Below are 26,927 nucleotides of genomic sequence, written 5' to 3'. Positions count from 1 at the left end.
ATTGGATAGGGAACAATAGCTGACACCAAGACTACTGAAGAAACTTGTTCCAGCACTTAAGGCACCAATATTAACCAAAGAAAAAGGAGGCCTCATCATCAGTCTCCTACAATCCTCACTATGAACCTGAGAAGTAAAACAATATATACCTATTTGCATACCTCCTGTACTTTCCTTCATCTCTAGTATTATTTCTACTTAAGCTAGTTTGTCAGTGGGCGCAGAAGGGAAATAAGGGACAGAGGAACCCATGTTAGGATGAAATGCCAAAAAAACAAACCAAACCAAAACATCAGATTAGACAGCCACATTCTTTTTCTTTTACAGACCTCACCAACTACTGCTGAGGAAGCAAATTATTTAGCAATCATGTATTACTGAAATACTTAAACTCCAGGAGAGGAAGTAGATGGGAAGATCATGGAACAGACCCTCCTAGAAGCTGTACTAAGGCACATGGAGGACAGTGTGGCTTCACCAAGGGCAAGTCCTGCCTAACTAACCGAGTGGCCTTCTGCAATAGAGTAACTACATTAGTGGACAAAGGAAGAGCTAAAGATGTTGTCTATCTGGATTTCTGTGAAGCCTTTCACATGGTCCCCTATGGCATACTTTCTAAACTGGATAGGTAAGGATTTGATAGGTCGATTGTTCAGTGGATGAGGAATTGGCTGGATAGTTGCACCCAGAGGGTAGTGGTCACACAATCACAGAATGTTAGGGATTGGAAGGGACCTCAAAAGATTATCTAGTCCAATCCCCCTGCCAGAGCAGGAACACCTAGATGAGGCTACACAGGAATGTGTCCAGGTGGGTTTGAATGTCTCCAGAGAAGGAGACTCCACAACCTACCTGGGCAGCCTGTTCCAGGGCTCTGGCACCCTCACCATGAAGAAGTTTCTTCTCAAATTTAAATGGAACCTCCTGTGTTCCAGTTTATACCCATTGCCCCTTGTCATTGGTTGTCACCGAAAAGAGCCTGGCTCCATCCTTGTGACACTCAGCCTTTATATATCTGTAAACATTAATGAGGTCACCCCTCAGTCTCCTCTTCTCCAAGCTAAAGAGACCCAGCTCCCTCAGCCTTTCCTTATACGGCAGATGCTCCACTCCCTTAATCATCTTTGTTGCTCTGCGCTGGACCCTCTCCAGCAGTTCCCTGTCCTTCTGGAACTGAGGGGCCCAGAGCTGGACACAATATTCCAGATGCTGTCTCACCAGGGCAGAGTAGAGGGGAAGGAGGACCTCTCTTGACCTACTAACCACCCCCCTTCTAATACAGCCCAGGATACCATTGGCCTTCCTGGCCACAAGGGCACAGTGCTGGCTCATGGTCATCCTGCTGTCCACCAGGACCCCCAGGTCCCTTTCCCCTATGCTGTTCTCCAACAGGTTGTTCCCCAACTTATACTGGAACCTGGGGTTGTTCCTACACAGATGCAAGACTCTACACTTGTCCTTGTTATATTTCATTAAATTTTTCCCTGCCCAACTCTCCAGCCTGTCCAGGTCTCGCTGGATGGCAGCACAGCCTTCTGGCTCAATGTCTGTATGGAGATCAGTGATGACTGACTGGCATTCCTGAAGGGCCCATATGGGGACCAGTGCTGTTTAATGTAAAAGATACTCAATGTAATTCCTCATGAACTCCATCCACACCAAGAAGCCAGTTCCAGGGAGAGACAACACTCTGGTCCTGAATAGCCAGTTCCAGGAAAAGAGAAAAAGGCCAAAATGCCCAGAGGCCTCTGCAAACAGCAGGATGGAAAAAAGTCTGAACTAAAGGAACTCCCAAACAGAACTCAACTGAAGTGCAGCAGAACCAGAACAGGTCTCTGTCTCCCTTGGTATTACACTCAACTTGTGTTAAATACAAAGCATGATGCTAATGGGATGGAATATTCTCACTGATCACCCTGGATGTCAGTCAAGCTCTGCCCCATCCCTGCCCCACTTCCTCGCTACTCACACCTGCAGGCACAGAGCTCAGAACAGGCCTTGGCTCCCAGACAAGAACTAAGATACCAGTAAACTCTTATGTTCTCTTTGTTCCAACTCCAAGACACTGGACAATTACTTGAAGAAAAACATTATCTCTGTCCCAGGGTGTTATCTTCTTGTTCTCAAGCTAAAAGCAAACAACAATCAGGCTAGCTATGAAAAAGAAGTTTCTAACTGCATGAAAAAAAACCCTCTCTTTCAGTCAAAGCAGCACAGTTGTGATTAACAAGCATTTTGTGAAAATTTTAAGCTGAAACCGTTGGTTGGTTGTTCTCTCCTTCCCCTACCCCTCATATTCTGGAATGTCCTTATTAACTGTAATCAAAATTATGCTGCTTAACCTTTGCTTTGCAGCTTTCCAAATTAATCTTTGAAATAGGATCAACATTCAGAAAATAATAGTCTCAAAAGTAAATATCGCAATTCTAGTTTACTTGTTTGGAAGTGCATCTATTCAATAAAGGAAGTCAATGAACTGTTTTAATACTTATGCCTAAATTTGACTTTACTAGCCTGACAAATCCAGCTTTTCATTTTTTTCCACTATCTAAACTAGTTGTGTACTTAATGCAAAAAACCAGGAACTGAAGCATCTTACCAAGTTTGACTACTGATAATTTAGAAAACAAGTTGAAGCATATCAAGAGTGTCATATTAGAATTATTTACAAGCTAAACTATATTTGATCTGTTGAGGCTGCAACGTCCCCACTCCTCGAGCTATTTGGGGAAAAAATTTGCTTGAAAAGAAACCTTTGTTTTACTTGCCTGATGGTTCTGTATAACCCCTGTTCTAAGTAGTTGACTCCTCCTCTCCTAGTGTCTAATGAACAGTAGAAACAACTAAGTAGTCACTTCTTCAAGGTAGCAACTTGCTGCCGTTCAGTGTGTCACTTTGAAATTCATGCTTCCTGCTCTAGGTATAATGACCTTGTAGATCATCACTTCAAAAGCAAAAGGAATCTGTGGTGGATTGACCCAGGCTGGACACCAAGTACCCACCAGGCAACTCTATCACTTTTCTCCTCAGCTGGACAAGAGACAGAAAATTTGATGAAAGGCTCATGGGTTGAGATAAGGATAGAGAGATCACTCAGCAACTACCTGTCATGGGCAAAGTAAACTCGACTTGGGAAGATTAACTTAATTTATTACTAATCAAATCAGAGCAGGGTAATGAGAAAAGAAAGCTAGATCTTAAAACACCTTTCCCCACCACTCCCTTCTTCTCAGACTTAACTTTATCTCTGATTTCTGTATCTCCTTCTCTCAGAGAATCACAGGGGGATGGGGACCGCAGTCAGTTCATCACATGTTGTTACTGCCACTCCCTGCTCCTCAGGGGGAAGGCTCCTCACACTCTTCCCCTGCTCCAGCCTGGGATCCCACCCACAGGATACAGTTCTCCACAAACCTCTCCAATGTGGGTCCCACCCACAGGCTGCTGTTCCTCACAAACTGCTCCCCTGTGGGTCCTTTCCAAGGGGTGCAGTCCTTCAGGGACAGACTGCTCCAGCGTGGGCCCCCCACAGGGTCACAAGTCCTGACAGAAAACCTGCTCCAGCCTGGGCTCCTCTCCTCACAGCACCACAGGTCCTGCCAGGAACTGCTCCAGCACGGGCTTCCCACAGGGTCACAGCCTCCTTTGGACACATCACCTGCTCTGGCATGGGATCCTCCCGAGGCTGCAGCTGGGTATCTGCTCCACCAGGGACCTCCGAGAGCTGCAGGGGACAGTCGGCTTCACCATGGGCTGCACCACGGGCTGCAGGGCAATCTCTGCTCCAGCGCCTGGGACGCCTCCTCCCCTCCTTCCTCACTGACCTTGGTGTCTGCAAAGTGTTTCTCTCACATATTCTCACTCCTCCAGCTGCTGTTGTAAAGCAGCTTTTCCCTTTCTTAAATATGTTATCCCAGAGGCGCTGCCACCATCACTGATGGGCTCGGCCTTGGCCAGCAGCAGGTCCATCTTGGCTCTGGCTGGCACTGGCTCTGTCAGACACGGGGGAAGCGTCTGACATCTTCTCACAGAAGCCACCCCTGCAGCCACCCCCCACTAAAACCTTGCCACACAAACCGAATACAGCAACCTGTCTACTCCTTACATGCCAGACTTGTAGGACATCTAGATGTCTGCCTGGAGAATGAAATTTTCCAGTTCACCACACTGAAGAAAGGTATTCTAAGAAATTCAGCAAGTCTTAAAACAATATTTCAGGTTGATAAACTCAAGATTTTGAAAATTGAAGACTTCAAACACTATCAAATTTGCTGAAGAGTCACAAAGTTGATAATGAACACATTCAGAATCTGTTTGAAAAAGATTAAAACTAAGATGGAACTAATTGGGGCAAGTCTAAGCTGATGCAGAGTTTCTCATGAAGCATTCACTTCTTAAATTCTCAAAGTTTTCAACTTGGGTGTTAAGATTAACAGTGCAAGGAATCATCATCTAGGTCTCAGGAGTTCAAATTAATTTGCTCAAAATAAGTTTAATTATCCAGATGGTTCTCACAGCAAACAGCAATTGACTCCCCTCATCTATACCTTTGGAAAGTAACAGAAGTTTATGAGGTAACATATCGACTCCATCAGAACAGAGAGTAAAGAATGAAAACTTTGGATAAGTTCAATATGTGTAATGAAACACTTTTTTCATGCTATGTAGCACACATTCATTTTATTTATTAGAACTTACATGCTGCAGGAGTCCATGTTGTCTACAGGTAAACCCAGACATTTTCCCCATAGCAGAGAACTAACAACATTTAACACAGTTTCACTAATCTTGGGTTAGAAATTCCATACTCCATTTTCAAACCATGGTAGGGTCCTTGAGTTGGTCCTTCAATTTATGATTTAAGAAGAGAGCAAGCTTTCAAAAGCTTTGATACCTTGGTGCTCATGCACTATCAATGTTTTTAAATGGGAGAAATGTGGAAACCTAGTCTTGTCTAGAGAGCTTCAGCAATATCCATTGCCATTAGATCCATCTAAGAAAAGGTTATCAGCCATCCTAGACCTCACTGTCTCTTATGGTAGGAGAAAAGAGAAGCTTCCTAATGATACACACCCTTAAAATCAGACATTTTAGAGATAAATATCTGCTCATTACATTTAATGAAACATTTAAGTAGACGAAAGGACTCCTGGTTACACGAGAACTATTTCCTTATTTGCCTCACTGATGGTCCCACTGCTAGTTTAGACTTTTCCCTCCTCCAGTCCAGGGAGATTTTAATAAGCATTTTAGAAGCTGTACTTTAAACACTGAATCTAGTAAACATTCCAGAACCTTGATACAAGAAAAGGCTAATGCAATAATAAAAAACACAGCAAAGTTTAACAGTTTTTATGCTTGAACATTAGATGTTTCACATTTCTCAGCTACCAGCTACTCATTGGTGTTGCTAAACAGAAAGATTTTGAGTCTGCTCATACTCAAATTTAATAAAAAATTCATTTTAAATCAGTGTTTTCTGTGTTTGGAGCACAATGAAACACATTCACAAAGTTTCAGTCCATCTTTCATAGTCTAAAGATAAACAACCTTGTGACATGCTACAGTAAGTCTCACAAACATACTTTTGTTAGCAAATAGCTTAAGCAGCCTACCAGACCTACCCACTCTGTAAGCAAGAGCGAGGTTCGAAAACAAACAAAAAAGTACTTTATATAGCAGTAGGCTCAAGTTTATAAAAATGACTGCTTAGTAAAGGATATAATTTCCTCTGTCAATTTTATTCAAATTATTATGTGTCTGTTCAAGAACCTAGTTCTCAAATAAAACCCATTTTTATCTGGTAAGAAGTTATCAAGGAACTTTTGCTTGAGTTTTGGTAACCTGACCAGGACAGCTTCTCCAGAAAATTTCAGAGTACACAAATAAAAATCCAAACTTTTCAGTGAAACAGGATATTTTGCCTCACAAAAGCACATCTTAATCAAATCAAGTGTTTAGACATAAAACTTCCATAAGAGGTGAAGAAAATTAAAGGATGGGTGAAAAGTTACTTAAAGCTAAGTATCACTGAAGTGTTGTTCATACAAATTCAAATGAAAAATGCAATTAACTTGCAAACTCCAAGAAAATTTATTTTTCAGATCCTATCAATGGTATTAAGGGATACAGCTTTATAGGAACAAATTACTGGAAAATGTATGTATATTATAGGATGTAGCACTAACCACTCAATTTGGAAAATATAAAAACAAGACATTTAGGGACACATTCTTTAAGAAATGTTAACAATAATCAGCCTGAAAACTGGATTTGAACATTTCTGGCTTAAGCTTGATTACATCAAATACATAGTTACGTGCACATAGCATTTTTCCAAGGTTTCAGGTAATAAGATTCCTATGTATTTTAATAAGAACAGTGAGTAGGAACAGATGCACCTCCACACCTACAACATTCATAACGAAAAGCTGCTACTGTATTATGACGACAACAGAATATGGCACTGGAAAAAACACACTAATAACTCCTTGTTTTCTGAGATTTAACTATATACTCGAGTCCAAGCTGTTTTTACAAGACTGCATTACCTTTCGCTCTTTTCCTTGCTTTGTCTTGATCATAGCGTTTAGTTGCATACTACAAAAAGAATGCTTTTAATATATGAACTGGTTTGATGCTTTGTTTAGAAGTGAAGTGCCACAATATTTCCCTCTCCATTTAAGAATGAAAACAACTATTTGTCTTGAATATTGTAAACACTATGGAGCAAAAAGGAGTATGCAAGGAAGTAAAAGATGTCAAATAGCCATGAAACTGCAAACTACAAGTACTAAAAAAGCCATCAGATTCAGAACAGTGAAGTCCAGTGCTATTACATTAGGACAGCAAAATGCAAACTGAACTATTTCTCATCAGTTCAGCATATACAGAAATAGTTTTATTCCCACTTCCTACTTGTAGACATTACTTTTCTTCAGTTTATACAACATTCCAGAACATGACTCTCTTTTAGCAATGAGCAGAAAGATAACTTTAATAACATAATTAAAAAAGCATTCATTACCCCTAACTGAATAATAACTCTATGTAAATGTTGAAAAAAAACAGGTAGTGAAATTTTCCAATTAACTTCTCACTCCACTCCTTTAAATGTCAAGACAGATCTGGTACAACTTATTGCCTTTTTTTTTTTTAAAGAACACCAAATTCTTGCAAAGCACAGAAGTTTAAACCATCTCAACTGAAATCAATATTAAAAGGGGCCTCTTTTTTTTTTTTAAGTGGAAAAACTGCATCATTAATCAGGCTTCTTCACAAAGGCAGGCCACTTTTGCACTGCTAGAACTTATACCCCTCAACACTCACTATGATCTAAAATGGAGGTTGTGTAACATTAGTTAAGTTTACCAATAATACTAGACAGAAAAATAAAAACAAACAGATGCCTCATGATAGGGGCTCGGCAGCAAAGCAGAAGAAAATTCAGTGTTGATAAATACAAGATTTTTTTTGTGAAACAGGAAAACAAGTCCAAATTTACATATTCAATGACAAATTAAAAACTATTACCACTTGATACTTTCATATTATAAACAGGTGGTTCCTAGAATTGTCATCTCAGAACTCAGCAACAGTTAAGGACAACCTTAGAAGAAGGAAAAGAAGAATATGAAAAAGACTTCCCTTTGAGGTTGTTCAGAGTAGAGTTTAAGACAGGATTTATGTTTTTTCCTCCTTCATTCCATGCAATGACCCAGCTTGCATTTCTGCTTATCCAGACTTCAGGTTAAGTTCTACATTTCACCATCTAATCATTGACCAAACGTATTCTGAATTTTAGCCCAAGGTTATCAAGATCCAGGTCCCCACAACCCACACCTCAAGATCTCCATGCCTGTAAAACACCTTTTCAAATGCCAGCTCTATGGATATGTAATCCAGCAACTTATTCAGTATATCTCTTTGGATATTTCTCTCACATATTGCAATAGTAAAAATATTCAGTATTTTTGTTTCAGAATACTCCATGGTTAAGTTTGTATTTTTTCACTAGACTAAAGAAAAGAAGCCTGTTTTTTTAACTTAATATGTATGTTTCAATGTTACCCATGTATCCAAGTGAAGGCAAAATGCCAGGCTATAAATGGACTAATACTCTAATTCAGATGATTTTTCTTTAGAGAACCATTATCAAAAGGCAGTGCTTTAAATTTAAGAGCATGTACAGCTTATTGTAAGCACTGCCCAATAAAAGCTGAGACTTCCTAATTACACATAGTACTCATAAGCAATACTTCAAGAAGCTCAAGGTAAAAATATGTACTTAGATACCTATTGTAATTTGTATTCCTGTAACACCCATACAACTCAGATGCAGAATTTGCATTGTGCTAAGTATTGTAGCTACACTCTACACCTTGGGGCAGTGCCTGTCTTGTACCTGAAAACAAAATGGATGTTTTGCATCCTACATACTTTAAAATGAAAATAAATTAGTTAATTGAAAGACATAAGGAACAGATCAGGAAAGCTGAACCAAAATGCTGATGAAGAATAGGGCCTTAAAAGACAAGGAGACAAATGGCAGTAATCAGATACAGTAAAAGCAGCCAAATGATGAAAGAGAGGAGCCTAAAACCAGAAAGATCACCTAGGAGAATGGACTCTAGGACTAACAAGTTTAACATGTAAGACAGATACAGAATGATTCAATAATCAGTGAGGGAGGATGGACAAAACCATTAATAAGTCACTCAAACATAATGCAAGCTTTTGTTTTCCAAGCTAGAGAGCTCAAGAAAGGTTCACAGTTATATCTCAGTTCTCTAAATTCTTATCTATGAAGAACAAGCAAATCAATTTCTTTGAAACATATTTAACACACAGCTTCAATTTTGCAGCTTTTACCTGTCATAAATACCTTGAGTACTTTAATAACTGTACAAGGAAGCTTACAACTCCCTGCAAGCACCACCAGATCTAATAAGAGAGTGAAAAAGGAAATAGCAAAAAAAAAAAAAAGAAAAAACATACCTTGTGTTGTTCTATTGCATCTACCCACTGTTGTCTGTGGTCTGGGTCCTGAGCTCGGAGGTACCAAACACTATCGTTTACGCTAATATCAAATCTGCATTCATCAAAGTCATGGGGCTGTGACAGAAAAGAGTGTAAAAGTAGCTAAAATTAGCAACATGATCAACAATATCTCACAATATTTTGACACTCTAAAACATTGTAGTTAGAAAACCTGGTCTACGTTGTCTTGAATTCATCCTATATTCTACATTCTGTTTTATGTAGCTGTCTCAAATAATGAACATACTCTCAAAATTAAAAATGCCAGTCTTCTGAAACAGAAAAGCCTGTAACACATTCTTATTAAATAAAATTGTCACCAAAAAAATGTTCCACACAACCATTGACTAAAACATCATTCTTCAAACAAATCCTTCAGCAAAATAACCACTGGACACAGCCAGGAAAATACGCCTTTATATAAAAATATTTTTTTAAATTTCAAAGCAGGAAAAAAATAGAATTAAGGTTATTGCTATCAGTACTGATTTCAGATGGAAGGAAGACATACATTGTAGCAAAAAGCACCAGGGGACAGAACCATAAAAGGAGACTACAGCAAAATGCCAAGAGCAGCAACTAAAGGAAGCTGTGGCACCCCCTGCCTCACCTATTTTCACCAAGTAAGACAGGATTGTCAGGTAACCACAAGCAACTTGCAATCCTTTCCGGCGTGGCCACTTGAATGCATCTAACCTTCAGTTCACATGCCACAAATACTAAAACACTTTTACTAGCATTACAATGAAGCTGGTGAGGAAAGTACAGGGAAACAAAACCAGGATCTGATTTGCCCTCTGCCCTGACACCCTCAGTTTAAAGCTACTCACTAGCAAACATCCAACTGAGCACATTTCCCCCCACCTCCCCTCCTGAAAACTATTATTGAAGAAACCTAACACAGGAATAACTGAATTTCGAATTTGAATACAAAGAAAAATTACAAATGCAAATAACCTTAGGAAGCTAACAGGTTCTAAGGTGAAGGCAAACGGCAGGATCTCAAGGACCACAAATATTGATTCTAGGTGCTAAAGACAAGTCTACACAGGTTAGTAATTTCCTTTACAGTACAATAACCACTCTGTGAATACGCTTATCTTGCAGACAACCAAAGCACTGTGGATCACTCACAAAACATTCCACAAAAGAAAAACTAGAAGCCAGTCGCATTTGTTGTCATGCACCATAGTCCAGTGTCAGTGAGAATTACTGTCAAAAGATCTGGAAATGAGGAGCCACTTACACATCACACAGCCTTTCCTGTTTAAATATACCGAGGGAAAAAAGCACAACAGAAGCAAAACTACCAAATAAAAAAGGAGCAAGGAAGAGTTTAACAGAAGTACACAAAGCTTCATGTATCTAAAAACCTCACCTATTTGGTTCAGCATCTGAACCTATGTTCAATTTAAAGAAATTTAAACTTTCTGCTGGGGGGGGGGGGGAGGGGATAAAACACAAAAAAACACGCAACAAAAGCAAAGACCACACACACAAAAAACCCCAAACCAACAAACAAAAAACAACTGACAAAACTGAAAATCAAGTCAATCAACTGCATCTACCAATTGCTTACTACCTGACCACTTCAACCTAATTCAACTCAAACAGTTTTCAAAACCTGTTCTATACACTGCTTTGCCTCCACTGAACTGCAGAACATAGTGATGTAAGAAGTTACATGTAGTGGGTTGATCCTGGCAGGACACCAAGTGCCCACCAAAGCCACTCTATCACTCGACTCCCCAGATAGACAGGGAGGAGAAAACAGAACAAAAGGTTCATATATAGAGATGAGTACAGGGAGACCTCTCACCAACAACCACTGGCAAAACAACCGTCTTAATTTAATTTATTACCAACCTAAATCAGAACAGGATAATAAGAAACAAGAACAAAACTAAAGGCACCTTCCCACCACCTCTAACCTTCTTCCCGGGCTCAACTTCACTCCCAACTTCCCCACCTACTCCCCCGATGCCGTGCAGGGATGGGGAATGGAGACCGCAGTCAGTTCATCACATGTTGTTACTGCCACTCCCTGCTCCTCAGGGGGAAGGCTCCTCACACTCTTCCCCTGCTCCAGCCTGGGATCCCACCCACAGGATACAGTTCTCCACAAACCTCTCCAACGTGGGTCCCACCCACAGGCTGCTGTTCCTCACAAACTGCTCCACTGTGGGTCCTTTCCAAGGGATGCAGTCCTTCAGGGACAGACTGCTCCAGCGTGGGCCCCCCACAGGGTCACAAGTCCTGACAGAAAACCTGCTCCAGCCTGGGCTCCTCTCCTCACAGCACCACAGGTCCTGCCAGGAACTGCTCCAGCACGGGCTTCCCACAGGGTCACAGCCTCCTTTGGACACATCCACCTGCTCTGGCATGGGATCCTCCCGAGGCTGCAGCTGGGTATCTGCTCCACCAGGGACCTCCGAGGGCTGCGGGGGACAGTCGGCTTCACCATGGGCTGCACCACGGGCTGCAGGGCAATCTCTGCTCCAGCGCCTGGGACGCCTCCTCCCCTCCTTCCTCACTGACCTTGGTGTCTGCAAAGTGTTTCTCTCACATATTCTCACTCCCCCAGCTGCTGTTGTGAAGCAGCTTTTCTCCTCCTTAAATATGTTATCCCAGAGGCGCTGTCACCATCACTGATGGGCTCGGCCTTGGCCAGCAGCAGGTCCATCTTGGCTCTGGCTGGCACTGGCTCTGTCAGACATGGGGGAAGCGTCTGACATCTTCTCACAGAAGCCACCCCTGCAGCCACCCTTCTACTGAAACCTTACCATGCAAACCCAAAATCGGACATCAAGTTTTCTAGTTCAGGCCTGCCTTCTTCAAACTGCCTTTGCTACATTATTACCATATATAAGAAAGATTTTTATCCGCTTTAGAGTAGGAAACTTGCCAGATCAATGTGTCTTGCTTCCACGTCTGTTCTCAGCGACCCATCTGCCAGGCCCTCCTGTAGCCATGTGACAGGGGACATGAATCTACAGTAACTGAGGACTGTCCCCCCAAAACCACCCAAAAGGCAAGTGTATAAGAATTAGCTATCAAGTTTTTTTCCTGCTGTGACTGTATTCCTCTGTTCAATGTCTCACTCTGAAGCTCTTTGGGAGGAGTTAAAAGCACATGCTACACTGTCAGAAGGACTTGCCAAAATTCGCCTTAAAAGCCTGCAGTACTACTGATTCCACACTTCCATATGGAAGTTACTCCAGTGCACAAACATCCTTGCCTTTCCCCTGCCTCCATCTCTAACCTAAACATCTGCTAATGTCAGTTAAGACAATCACCTCTTTGCCCTTTTCAAGAGCAGGTTTATGTATTCCCTTTCTTTGCATAGCAGCTTCTAATATATTTGAAATTCCGTGTCTCCTTGCTACGACAGAGAAGCGAAATGTTTTTGTTGAGGTCCAGCTAAAACCTTTAAACACTTCTCTGGCCATTCACTGCATGCACACTTCAGCCTTACCTATCGTTAGGAGACTAGGGAATCTAAAAGCCAGGTCTAGGGTTATAGTCACCTCACTGTGCAGTTCCATGCTACAAAAAAGACAGTCGATCAGGTGGTCCTGTTAGACAAGTTGCTTAAAGATAAGAAATATCCTCTAACAAGACTAAAAACTGCTTCAAAAGGAAGTTCAGCAGGTGATACATGATTTGGTCTTGACAGATGCATGCTACCTATTTATCATCTTATATTACTCATTAATTGTTTATTTTCCATATTTTTGGCAACTGAAGTCAGACTCATTATTTCTTCCACTTTTCCTCCGCTTTTTTTTTTTTAAGACATGTCCCATTGTAAAAACCCTGAACTGACTGAACATGAAAAGCAAGTTCTCTAATATGTTTTACCAAGAGCAAGTAATTACACATGACCTGTTCTTTTCTAAACACAGAAAAAAATCGCATTGTTATCAATTAACCCTTTTCTCAACCAGGAATGAGTTCACGTTTCATCTTCATTGATAACTTGGCAAACTTCAGCCTGTAACTTTTTGCTATCATCTGTTACATTCTCCTCTCCATTAAGCTATGGACAAACTTCCTTCGTTTCTCTCTTGCTATAAGTGCTTTTACTGTTTTCTGTAGCTGCATCTGGGAGAGACCACAAAGTGTTACTCAGCACTTTTCACGTCTGTCTTTCATACTTCTAACATCCTCCAGAGACAAGTTAGAGCCTCTCCTTATACTTGCTGGAAGCTTTTCCATTTCTCTTCACTTTCTTCCTGTGGATCTCAACTCACTTCATTTAGATCCCCTTTTTTTCCTGAGGTTCACTGTTTCTAGCCTAATGTTGACTTTCCTCCTTATGCTTGGAAGCAATTATAAAATGGTACAGTCCTTAGCAAGCTGCATGACAAAACACTGGAGGATAAATAGGGATTTTAATCTGTAACAAGCTAGGCACCTGTGCTGACGCTAGCATATGTCCTACTGCCCTTTGACAATCAAGACAAGGCAATAAAGAGGTATGTTTTCATCACACAGGGAAGCAGGAAGCCAGCAGGAGTTCACTGTCTACCCCCAGGACCTAAAGCAGGTTGGAGAACTTCAGTTGCTTTTTCTCAACACTCCCACTTCACAGCAGTCCCAAGAAGCATATATAGATAAACTGAGAGGACACTCAAGAGCAAACCCAGACTGATGTGACACTGTGAATGGGAGCACCTGAAAACCTTTCTAGCATTTTCAAAGGTGAGCTGGACAGACTTTAAGAGTGTGTGGCCGAGGCAGCCTGTGTGTGCGCCAAGGCCTCCTTTCAGAGCCAGTGTTAAAAACACAGAAACACCTCACAAACAAAACAAAGAAAAAAACCACACACACACAAAAACCAAACCAAAACAAACAAACAAAAAATGAAACAAAAAAACCACACCTAAATCATAATTCCATGCAAGAATATGCTGCAAGAAATATGCCTCCAGCATCCCCAAACACTCTCTGTCTGGCTCCTAAGCTTCCCTCCAAGGTACCTGCAGAGAATCCTTTTGGAAAAAAGGCAACTGCAAGTATTCAAGTGTCCCAGATCTTTCTGTATAAAACCAACTGGTACTAGCTCTTAAATGCTAAACAAGCAAGAACGGTTACCATGAAGAAACATTTACTTGGCTACAGTTGCTGAGGAAGTTCATAGCCAGCTCAGGTCTCCTGAGTCATAGCTGACCCCATTGCCACAAAATCCTTCCTGCTATAGAACACTCAAGCCTGAGGTATTCATGAAATAAACTTCAGAGCAGTATCTGCTTGAAAAATACTGATTCAAGTGCTTACGGAAAATCACACAGGGAAGCTTAAGCGCTTCTATATACTTCATGACCTTCAAGAGTACTCCACGGGAAAAATAATACTTGAACAAAGAAACTTTTGATTGCTCTCTCAGTACTCTAAATGGTATTTCTTCTTTTCCCTACAGAGGAAAGCTGTGGCAATTCATAGTAGATCCAGCTCGAATATGCACATCACACCTACTGAAGCATACTTGTGCTGCTGTCTCCACTGCAGAACTAAAACTTATCTACAGTTAACATTGTAAAATTTTGAAAGTTTTTCATATTAAGAAAATACCAAGCAGAGCATTAGGACACAAGACAAGCAACAGACGCCTACAGAAAATGAGAACTACGACTCTCTAGTTCTCTCTCAGACACAAATGACAACACAATAAATGTGACAGAGGCTGTTATCTAGCCTAGCTCCACCAGTTTGCAGTTATTAACAAAACAATACTATATACTGCTATGAAGATAACTGCAATTTATAAATACACTTGTGCTATGCATTATAATAACATATTAACTGAGTGAAGACAAGCATTGTACTTACCTAATTCAGCAGTACAAAGCTATTTATCTCTGAAGCTTTGACACAGGTTTTTTTGGTGATGCCAGTAAGTAATTCTTTTTTTCACAGAAGATTAAGAAAAATTTTGTATAGCTGTACATTGATTTTGCCCACAGTTAACTGCAAAAACCTGTTCGGCTTCTGAACGCAATTCTTTAATTTCAAAATTTCAGTCATACTAACACCAGATTCCAAAAACTTCCAATGCTTATTCTCATGCATCCTGCTAAGGCACCACATTATTTACTTTTCTGTGGACTGAGTTATCACAGCTATAAAGTCTTGTAGGAAAACTATGTTAATAAAAGAGTGATTCTACAATGAAGGCAAATATTAAGGTACTACCTGTTTTGTTCCCTCTAATACAACTATTGCAAAATTGAGAGAAATCACTGCTTTAGAACAGGTAATTTGTAAAGTGATGCATTTTGATTTACGTAATTAGGCTTACAAAGTTGTCTTAAGGGAAGAAGTTTGTTCTTAAGTGAAAAAGCTTGACCAATCTGAATTCCTCTGATGATCAGTTTGCTTTCAATCATTAGCAAAGACTTTAGTATTAGCTTTAAGCTAAAACATGAAACCTGATGTCTCCCCCACTTCTCTTAGTGCAACTCAAAGCAAGTTAGCAGAACTTCTCATTATTTTTTCCAGATAGGCTTGAGGATGGTATTGGTCAAAGGTACTTCACTGAAAAAATGAATTAAAACTTCTGTAATCAAAGGGAAAGCTTTTTCTTAAAAAATGGCCTAAACTTACATGCCTTAGATTAGAAGATCTAATGCTATTAAAAAAATGCTAATTCTCAGCATTTATTTGAATGTCTTATATAAGTAAAACTGACTTAAGTTTATTCTTCCTATATAAATACAAAGTGTTTTGCATATATTCTACTGATGTAATTTTTTTTTTTTTTTGCAAGTAGGATTTGTATAAGGACAAACCACCCCAGATCACATATCCTCCACTCAGAATTAGAGTTAGTGCATTTCGCCTTTTGCTTCATCTGATGAGAGAGCACTGAAACATCCCTTTGCAACTCTGATGTCTATCTGCAAGCATCTTTACATTCAAAAGTCTTAAAAATCTGTGAAGATAGTCTTTACCAACTGTGACCTAAATACCTCTTATCAAAGTGGACATGAAAAGTTATACCCTGGAAAATGAGACGCAAGCCATAATAACCAATGGCAGCCAGCTCAGAGTTGAATATAATCTATTCCCACATGAACAGTGTCACTTTCATTCAACACAAGGCACAATTTCTCCACTGGTTTGTGGATTAGTTTTTCTGCCACCTTTACGGAATTCAGGAATATATGTCCCTTCACACCATTCTGCAGCTTCCTGAAATCCACTACTTACACAGCACTTGAACAAACTACCATCAGTACAGGCTGCAGGATAAAGGGATTGAGAGCAATCCTGTGGACAAGGACTTGGGGGTACTGGTCGATGATGGATTGATTGCACATGAGCTGCAACGTGTGCATGCAGCCAGAAAACCATCCGGGCTGCATCAAAAAGAGCAGGACCAACCGGTCAAGGGAGGTGATTCTGCCCCTCTGCTGCACTCTGGTGAGACCCCACCTGGAGTCCTGCATCCAGCTCTGGAGTCCTCAATACAGAAAAGACATTGACCTGTTAGAGAGGGGCCAGAGGAGGTCACAAAAATGATGACAGGGATGGAACACCTCTCCTGTGAGGACAGGGTGAAAGAGTCAGGGTTGTTCAGCCTGGAGAGAAGGCTCCAGGGAGACCTTACTGTGCTCTTCAGTACTTAAAAGGGGCCTACAAGAAGGATGGGAACAGACTTCTTAGCAGGGCCTGTTGCAATAGAACAAGGGGTAATGGTTTTAAACTGAAGGAGGGGAGATTCAGGCTCGACAGGAGGAAGAAATTTTTTACAATGAGGGTGGTGAAACACTGGCCCAGGTTGCCCAGAGAGGTGGTAGATGCCCCATCCCTGGAAATATTCAAGGCCAGGCTGGATGAGATCCTGAGCAACCTGATCGAGTTCAAGATGTCACTGCTCATTGCAGGGTGTTTGACTAGATGACCTTTTGAAGGTCCCTTCCAGCCCAAACTATTCTATGATTCTAGAATTCCTCCACAAAAAAAGGAGTTCAGAGCAGATATGACATTAAAAATATCTACAAATCTGCCTATATGTTCACATAGGTCATTCAATAGGTCCTGGACCTGTATGTATTCATTCAAATGCCAAAAACCTCTCTATCCTCTCTAGTTTCCCACAGGAAATCCAGAAGATCATTCCAGAACAATATGTATAGGACAAGGGAGGATAGAGGAAAACAAGTAATTATCAGAATATGCTAAACTGCATCTATAAGATGGTATTACTTCTGAAAAAAACAGAAGTTCAAGAGAGGACTGTGTTCACACATAAGCAAGGGAACCTCCTCACAACAGGAGGCAGCAAACCGGAAAAAGGGAGAGAGACACATTTGATAATTTAGGAAGCAACAGACAAAAACACTATTGCATGTGAAACAAGTGAAGGTGTAACATCTTACATATAAGCTCTAGAAACATGATGCTGAGGACTTTAAAAAGTAGCTTATCTGATGCGACTGAAAAAGGGGAAGTCAGTGAAAGCAACGTTAACCAGTAACAAGATCAAATCTGAAACAACAAAAAAAATTGCTTCATCACTTTCAGTAAGCAGCATGTATCAAAATAAGAACAACGCTGCCATTATTGAGAAGTAAGGCTAACACCGTAGTGTGTATTTTGACTGTGGAAGCAATTAAAAAAATAGCCTATCTAATGCCAGGAAGGAAAAGTTATATAAGCACTTTCTATATGTTCTTATCTTAAGATGCTAACAAAAATCCAAAGGTAAAAAGTTTACTTCAAGATTTGTGCTGTATGATTGAAGGAAATAATTTTAAAAGTACACATGAAAACTGCATTTCAGCTCCCATGTAAAACCAGTACAGAGTTGGCAAAGTCTGGGATTATTCAGCTGAAAAAAAAAAAAAAAAGCAACTGAAAAACCTCAGCCAAGTTTCAAAAGTGCACATCTTAAAATAATTTTCTAAAGCATTTCATTCATCACAGATCAAAACTGTAGAGGAATAACCCCTCCCTACCAAATTTAAAATGGCTGAAAACATGCTAACTTATGAAAAACTATCAAATAGAAAAATATAGTGAAATGAAGTATTACAGAGATTATTTTAAAGTTGTATTCTATATGGTGAATAGTACTTAAAATCATCAATGGAAGAATCCTCTCAATCAGGTGAATCAAAAAATGTGTTTTACCAACGAACAGTATGCTTGGCAAGAATTTTACCAGACAAAATAGGTCTAAAAACATGGTCTCTTGTGCCCTATTAGATACTAAGGAGAAGTATTTAATGTAGTTAGTATACTACTTTCTTGAGTCACTGCTCACTATTCAGAATACTGCTATTCCAAATGGTCTGCTCCTCCCTGTATTCTTCCTTGACATTATTTCATCTGAATGAGCACCATCACTGTATTTTCCTTTAGAAATTCCTTCCTCTCCCAAAGTTTGAGTACACACATCAAAATCCTCCCTCTGCTTAGGAATAATCCTTGTCCTTTCTCATTCTTTCAAACAAGCACATGAATCACAAGCTATGTCTAAAATGACTCTCTAGATTACTGTAACAGTGTGACCCTGGCTGACTGAGCACCCCTGCTCAATCACTCACTCCTCAGCTGTACCAGGCAAATATATAAGATGAAAAGTTAGTGGGTCAAGGTAAAGACAGGGACATCACTTACCAGCTGCCATCGTGGCCAAAACAGGCTTGATTTGGTGAACATGTTTTCTGAGGAAGAGCTGAGGGAACTGGGGCTGTTTAGCCTGGAGAAAAGGAGGCTGAGGGGAGACCTTATTCCTCTGTACAGCTACCTGAAAAGAAGTTGTAGCATGGAGGGTGTTGGTCTTTTCTTAAAAGTGGCAAGTGTTAGGATGAGAGGAAATGGCCTCAAGCAGCAGCAGCGGAGGCTTAGATTGGATATCAGGAAAAATTTCTTCACAGACAGGGTTGTCAGGCATTGGAACAGGCTGCCCAGGGAAGTGGTGGAGTCACCATCCCTGGAGGTGTTTAAAAGACATATAGATGAGGTTCATAGGGACATGGTTTTATGCTAGAGTTAGGTTATGGTTGGACTCCGTGATCTAATGTGTCTCTTACAACCAAAATGATTCTATGAAAATTAGTTTCATATATTGCGAGTTAGAGTTGGATGGTTAGAAACAAAGATAATACTAAAAACATAGACACAGGGGGGGTGGGGAAGGAGGGCTGCAGTCAGTTCACAGGGCTTTTCTCCTCACGCTCCTCCCTTGCTTCAGCATGGATCATCTTCATGGCTGCAGTCCTCCAGGATACATCTGCTACAGCGTGGGCTCTCCACTTTGGCCCTTTAACTGTGTTTATCTCACAGTCGCAGAGGGGCTCAGTTGTGCCCTGCAAAGGGTCTGCTGGAGCAGGCTAGAACCAGCCACATCTGGTGCAAGGCAGCGTGGCTCAGCCCCTCTTCAGGTAGACCAGCCAGCAGCCCCCACTCTTGCCATGCACACCAAAACTATACAAGTCCCTCAATATCATTTTGTCTCTACAAGTCATTTTTGAAGACACAAGGCTATAGAACCATAAACACTGAAGTTACTAAATAAAGTCATTAATTTTGCAAGGTTTTTTTTTTAAATATCATGAACTATCCTAGATCTACCTCTCCAGCGGAGCAACTAAGAGAAAGCATTATGCTTCATTGTTTATAATACGGTTTATTAAACATGTACCGAAAATGCAAGAGGCGTTGCAAGTTCTAATTCACTTTATTTGTAATAATTCTCCACCCCACCTCAAAACAAAATCCAAGCAGATCCACAAACCTGAGAAATCAGGGTCAGACAGAATTCAGAACACAAAATTCTGGCTTCCCTTTCTGAATTGCAAAATCCAGGAAAACCCTTCTAAAACATTAGACTAAGATATCTTGCTTTCCTTGCTGTTATTCTCAAGCAATAAGAACCTACCTTTTGTTTACAACACCTGGCTGCATTTTTTTTTTTTTTTTTTACAGGATATAGAAAAACCTTACTGCAAACAAGCAAGTAAACAACACAGCTTTATGACTACCAAAATATTGATAAACCTTTTAATCCTTGGAAAAACATGAGACATCTCTGCTCATTACTACATTACTTTGTCATTATGGCACATTCATACACATAGAAAAATCTTGTCAAGAATATAGGCTTAAAAATATAAAAGCCTATTAAATATTTTTTACATTCTTTGCTACTACCCAAATATTTCACTTCAGGTCTTAAGATATTTGCCTTTCAAAATGCCTTTTAACACTTTTTTTCTTTTAAATAATATCTTTCCAAACCCTAGCTAAGTAGAGGCCCACTGCACTTATGAAAGCAGAAGTGTGCTCAGTAGAATTTAATATTAGCTTGTTAGCATGCTATGCAAACTTTAAAAATCAGCTTGGTTTGAAGTAATGCAAAGAAGCTCTCCCGTCTGAGAATTTCATGTTTAAGTCTGAAACAAGCATATTCTGTATGTCACATTAGCAGTGAAACCGCATTTAAAACTTGAAACCTACAGTTCTCAAGAACAAACCTGGTCAAGCTGATTTTCTGCACATCCGGCAAAGGGGTTCAGAAGAAGTGATCATATAAAAATAATCTGCAGATTTTTTGTGAGGAATCAGCTATCATATAGTCTTACAATACCAAATTTGTTAATTATTATTTTATCCAATTATTTCCATGTTAATAATGTGGAATTACTATGTAGTATTGAGTCATGCTGTATTGGTTTATATGTAAACATACCTCTGGCACATGCTATTCCAAACTGCCTACTGAAAAACCAATGACTTAGAACAGCAAGATCTAGAGTATAATACCTGTGCACTTGAAATACCAGCTAAACTTTGGTCAAAGACATGGAATGTCACTGTGTTATTAGAAGAGAGCAAGACTGAAATAGCTGTAAAACAACATGTGCACACAGCCATCACCTAAAGTGATCTACCAGTGATTGTAGATACCCTATGTAAGAGCTCCATGGATTAGTGATAAGGTATTAACAGATTTAGATATGGACCATGAGATATCAGGATATAACTAATGGACCTGTCTGTTTGAACACAGTCTGAAAAATGCTAAACTTTATCAAAGTCGTAACAAATTGCCTTTAGAGCTAACTATCAGTCACTGACTCCAGGATATGAGATACTGGAAATGGAAACGTGCCTGTTTGCACTTTGGTGGGAACTGAAGAACCAAGTCCCCTGCAGAAAGATACATATGATGCTTCTCACGCATCCACTGAGAGCAAAATACGTGCATTATCTGCCAAAATCATGCATCAGCCAGGGGGTGGAAAAAAAAAAAAAAATCAGAATTATACCATCTGGAAAAACATCAGCTTAAAACTGACTCAAAATCACCAACTTAAACTCATTAGGAATCCCATCATACACAGCAAGAAGCTACAGTTATTAATCAGGTAGAAGCAAGGCAACTTCAGATCAACCTCAGAGAATGCAGAAACCCTGTGTGTAACTTTAAGAAGTTAATTTTTATAGGACAGTCAAATACAGGAGCAGGAATCACATATACACTGCTGGACCCCTATAATCACAACTTGTGTATTGATTAGCTTTGTTGTATACCACACTATGTACTGCAGCGTGCCATGGAAGACCCAGAAGCTGTACATAACACAGCAGCAACAGTACAGTATGGATTTCACAAGAAAGTCATGAAGCAACATGCAGAGAAGATACTCTACACTAAAAGCCATGCTTTGCAGCACTACATGGAGCTGGCAGAGAGAGGAGAGCACCCTAGATTCACAGGGATAGAATTCATGAGGCACATGGCAAAAACAGCAACTGAAGTATATGCCTGAAGGAGGAGGCAAAAAGATGAAATGGGAGAAGCAGAAACAACACTCAGTAGTCATCTGTGAAGAATTATTCTGACTGTATGAACAGAAGTGAAACGCTGATAATTTAGCAACTTTCCAAGGCTGCAAAACAGGAGGTGGTCTCACGGAGCTGCATATTAGTAGATAAAATAATAAAAAAAAAAACCTATTCCAACTTTTTCGCTTTGCATTTGAAGAATGCATATCAGAAAGTGAGGACTGGTATTGTACAAGCCTTCAATACAGATGTTAAAAATGTCATTAACAGCTAACATAAGACAGATCAGATAATCAGCAGCAGGTTGCCTAGCAGGACTTGTTGCTGAACAGTACAACCCTGGCGGGGGGTGACTTATGAACCAACTGTATCCACGAACAATAAATCAACTATAAATCACTCTTATGAAGATGCACAGAAATAAAGACTTAGCAAGAATAAGGACTGCAAATAACACAGAAAAAATTTGCTCAGATATAAATCCACAGCTTTAACACCAAATGCAAACACTGAAATTATTTAAGGCTTTGTATAGTATCCACGAGAAGCACTCCACAGCGTGAAAATGCTCTGATGTAAACCACAGGCAGGAATTTTGATCCTCAAGTGGATGTCAAATCATGAACACTGTTAAAACTTAATTAATTGTCTTAATAAAAAATAGTTGGAAAAAAAAAAAAATAATCAAGTGAAGGAATGATGTTCTAATCGATAAAAAAAAGTTAACAGAGATAATTTCAAGTGTGTGGTGTGGTAACACATCATTATATTCATGTATTAAAGCAGAATTCTTCAGCAATATTAAGTAATCCTAAAATATTTGGCTAATACACATTACTGATTTTTTTCATATCTTAATCATTATGGAATTATTCATCATAATATGAAGAACAGTCTAATAGAATTTTGGTTAGAGGAGACCCTTCAGATCATCAAGTACAACCATAACCTAACTCTAGCACTAAACCATGTTCCTAAGAGCCTCATCTATAAGTCTTTTAAACATCTCCAGGGACAGTGACTCCACCACTTCCCTGGGCAGCCTGTTCCACTGCTTCATAAACCTTTCTGTGAAGAAAGATTTCCCAGTATCCAATCCAAGCTGATCTGGATGCATATCCTTCCACTTGTGACTTGATTTCCCCAGTGCATACTAAGGAAGAAATCTTGAATTTCTCCACCCTACTAAATAATTGCTCTTTGCTTCCCAAGGATATAAGCACTCTGCGCCACTTCGATAAGTACAATGTTCTGACATTTTCACTTTGAACATCCACCCATTCTTTCCTGGTTCAGATAACTCAAAGACATATACAAATTTGTACAAAGGATGTGAACACTAAAAACAATTGTCCAGGAGAATTCCCTATTCCAAGCAACTTGTGTCTATTGCATCTGCACTGTCCCAGTGTCATTGTCTCCTAGGCATCAGTTCCCTTTTTCTCCCTCACTCTCTTGTTGCTCTTTGGCAATTTCCTCTCCAGAATACAATCCCCTTGGGCCTTTCACACAGAGTACGCACTCCTGATCACACTTGCCTCTGTCTAGGATATCCATTCAGATTTCTCTCCCATTTAGTCAAGATTTGCCACCACTATGGATTTAGCTACTTATTTAAGGCACACAACAAAGCCTATAAGTACTAACCGCCTTGTGTCCTAAATAAACCTCTATCTAGTTAGGGTTTATATTCTACATCTTAGTCCACTCAGGTCATCCTTTTAGTAGCAATTAAGGCAAAGGAAGCACTTCATCAAATTACAGAAAATTAATTATTTAATTAAATGCTCACCACTTCATACTAAGCCAGATTGTTTTCCAATCCCAGACAGCTGGAAGCAGTATTTTCCCCATGAAATTAGCAGTTATTACGAATTTATTGCTCTGGTGCTTCTGCCCAGGGCATGGATTTATAGCTTAGCTTTTTTTAATAAAAGCTTTCACCAACTAAAAGCTATCAGTTCCCACTCAACTTAACTAGCAACAGAGTGGATCAAATGTATCAACAGATAAAAGCCACAATTACATGTGTTTTTCTTTTATCATAAGCAGGTCTGTTAGCAAGATCAAAGTTCAGAGAAGTAGCTAGAAAAACACAAATCCAAAGTTTACCCACATTATTCCTCCAAGTGGGCCCACTTCTATACACTTCCATTCCAATTGCTTCTGAAATACTGTTACATTTCACATTTTATAAAATCGAAAATAAACATGACAATACACTGTGATAACATCCAGGTAAATTTTTGAAAGTCTATATTGCAAGACTTGATTCTTCATGCTAAAAGTGTTTTAAACCATACTAAGAATATTTGCCTAGCACTGGCATCTCCTTCAACTAAAAAAAACACAGCATTATTCTAAAACATCAATACTTCTAGAGTTTAAGGTTTCTGTGAAAAAGGTTCTCATAGGAAGCTTCCATATCTGTGTAAGTTGACATATGCATGTTAACTTGTCAATCTATTTTTAAAAATGTCAATCTGTACTTCCTCTTGCAAGTGCCTAATTATTAACGGTGGTCAGTGTCATACTATAAATAAACAAGAAGTACTGCTAGAGTGAGTAGCAGTGGCTGTTCAACTAATGGTATCTTTTTAAAGTGGGTAAGTTTTTTATTATTGGTGGTTGATTACTGGAAAGAACCACTTCACTTTTTCTTCAGATCATGTATAAAGAAATGAGAAGCTTAAAATTGGAAACTGTCATGGCTCTTTCACGTACATACTTCCTTGTACTTTTTGTAAACTGGAACTAATACATTTATACCAGCTCTAATTTATAATATGAATATTTATTAAGTTCTTCACAAAAGCAACTTTTTGTTAATTAGGAAAAAAAATAATGCAGTGTGGGAACAGCAGTTCCAGCTAAAGGGCCCTGGACAGATTATACAGAAGTATGTTTTTTTATGGTTTTTATGAGTGTAAGAAGTGATAGCCCAGGCCAGTAAGAATGATATCTCGGGTCAGAAAACTGCCCCATATGTATGCTGTGTGAATGTCCTTGGGCCTGGTCTGTGAATGAGTGGGAATGTAACTAAAATAAAGATAACAGTGTGGTGTGTTTTTAGTAACAATTATTGGAAAAACATCTTATGCAACATGTTAGTCCAGGTCCACATCTGTAAATCCTATAAATTGCCACTGACTAACAAAAAAGGCCCCAGCCTGGCTCAGCTCTCTGCTCTGCCTAGCTCTGCACTCCTTCCTGAACAAGATCTCTGTCTCTAATCTTTCTTTGTGTCCTGCTGTGCGTCGTTTCTAATCGCCACAATGCAGTAAGCATCTCTCTCAGGTAGACTTCGGTCTGCTATCTTCTTGCCTGTCCTGAGCTCCAGACACTCAAAACAGATATTCAAGAAATCCACCCTTTCGGTAGTCCATTCTGAAGAAGAATGGCTTGCAACTTGTAAATTAATATAAAACGGCATTACTGCCTTCATTAAGCAACAGTGCTTCCTAATTATTGTTTCTGGAAAGAAAAAAAAAAACAAAACAAAACACAACACAACACACACACAAAGAAAACAACAACAACATACCAACAAAAAAATGCCACACAACCTATTTTACTGAAATTATCTCCATTATGCAAACTGAATTTATTGCTAAGTCCTGGTCCAGGCATTGCCACAGAACTGTCTAAACATCTCTTTACAGCACAACGTGTCCTAAAAGAAGAGTAATAACCAATAACATGTTTCCATTAAGATTTTGAGATGAGTGTGCATCATCACAGTATAACCAAACAAAAGTAAATCATTGCATCTTGTTTAAGCTACCAAATTAGAAATCAAGAAGATTTTCTACATCAGTAATATATACAGAAAGGAAGATGGAGACCAACCGCTGGATTAAAACAACATGGCAAGTATGCATGCTATCTGAAGGAAAACCTGAAGGTTAGGTTGGAACATAAGATTTGGAACTCTTCCTGTATAGTCATCTCCAGTGGCAAACACATGGCTAAGTTTAAGCATTCTTAAAATTTATCAAACACAACATTTCTCTAAGCATTTTTCAAGACCCCCATAGGGATCCCCACAGAAGAACTATCTGACCAGCAAAATTCTTTCTGGAAAAACCCTGGAACTTGTGATACACACACTTTGTTGTCAAGACTTTGTAAAGAGGTTTGAAAATCTATTAATATAAATTACCATCAGGATTAAATTAGTGCTGGCCTTTCTGTAAGACTGCCTGAAGCAGGGGGGCATGGTAGATCTTGAGAATTCGCTTCCAGATTAAGTTATTCTGTGCATACCATGTTATGTTTGATATATCATGCTGTGACTGCATGAGTTACTTCAAGTCACTCTGTACAAAAGCAGTGATTGCACTATGAGGACAGACACAGTAATCAAGACAAAGACAATACAAGGTTAAAGGTCATTTTGGAAGCTGGACTTCCAGCTCCAAAGAACATTTGCTTGTTCTTTTAGTGACAGACCCTAGACCTTCCAACTCCAAAGCTGAATCCCACAGATCCACCACTATAGGACTGCCATAAACATCCACCCCTAATCCTGTACACAGAAGATTGACTTTAGGAAATGAAAGAACTACAAAGATTTACTGTAAGGAAGGGTATATTTAATAAATACCATCTGACTCTGACAACCAACTACAGCAGTAATTTGGGACATTCAGGCTGGATTAATGTAACAAAGCTTAAATTTGTGTATATATAAACTTTGCATTATACGCATAACTTCTGCTCATCCCTGGACCACATAGCAGAGGTTTTAACTTCAGTTTAAGCCTCCACCCTGTTATAACTAATTAAACACTTTCAAGGTGTTTTTCCATACCTGGCTAAAAGCAACTCAGCATCATGTATTGACTTTCACTGTCCTCCCCATAACTTAGTTCACATGCCCAGTTCCTGGCAGTTCATTACTTGATCTTATCCAATTAGTATACAATAAATACTCATTCTTTAGGTCTCTATTCCAGAAAAATCAGATCTCTTCAGTCCCAGTGGTTACTATAGCAAGTAGTCCGACCAGACCACATAATTTTCATTCAATTAAATACTATTGTCACAGCAATCTACCTATTTTGGAGGGATGACATTATAACTCT

General features: G+C 39.5%; 1 protein-coding gene across 5 annotated transcripts in view; it reads right to left on the bottom strand.

Annotated features, from left to right (window-relative positions):
* CERT1 (ceramide transporter 1) overlaps window positions 1–26,927 on the bottom strand; it is an 80,991-nt gene that overhangs the window by 45,589 nt on the left and 8,475 nt on the right. For all 5 annotated transcript variants that reach the window (XR_013923551.1, XM_080363106.1, XM_080363107.1 and 2 more), the window contains exon 3: window positions 8,998–9,114. Coding sequence is in view for 4 of the 5 variants with exons in the window: in XM_080363106.1 (XP_080219232.1) it covers window positions 8,998–9,114 (117 nt within the window). In the remaining variant the exon portion in view is untranslated. The remainder of the gene's footprint in view (window positions 1–8,997; window positions 9,115–26,927) is intronic.

Source organism: Nesoenas mayeri, assembly GCF_963082525.1.
Source record: "Nesoenas mayeri genome assembly, chromosome: Z".
NCBI lineage: Eukaryota > Metazoa > Chordata > Aves > Columbiformes > Columbidae > Nesoenas > Nesoenas mayeri.
Note: the sequence above shows the minus strand (reverse complement) of the source record. Positions and strands in the feature narration are given on the sequence as shown.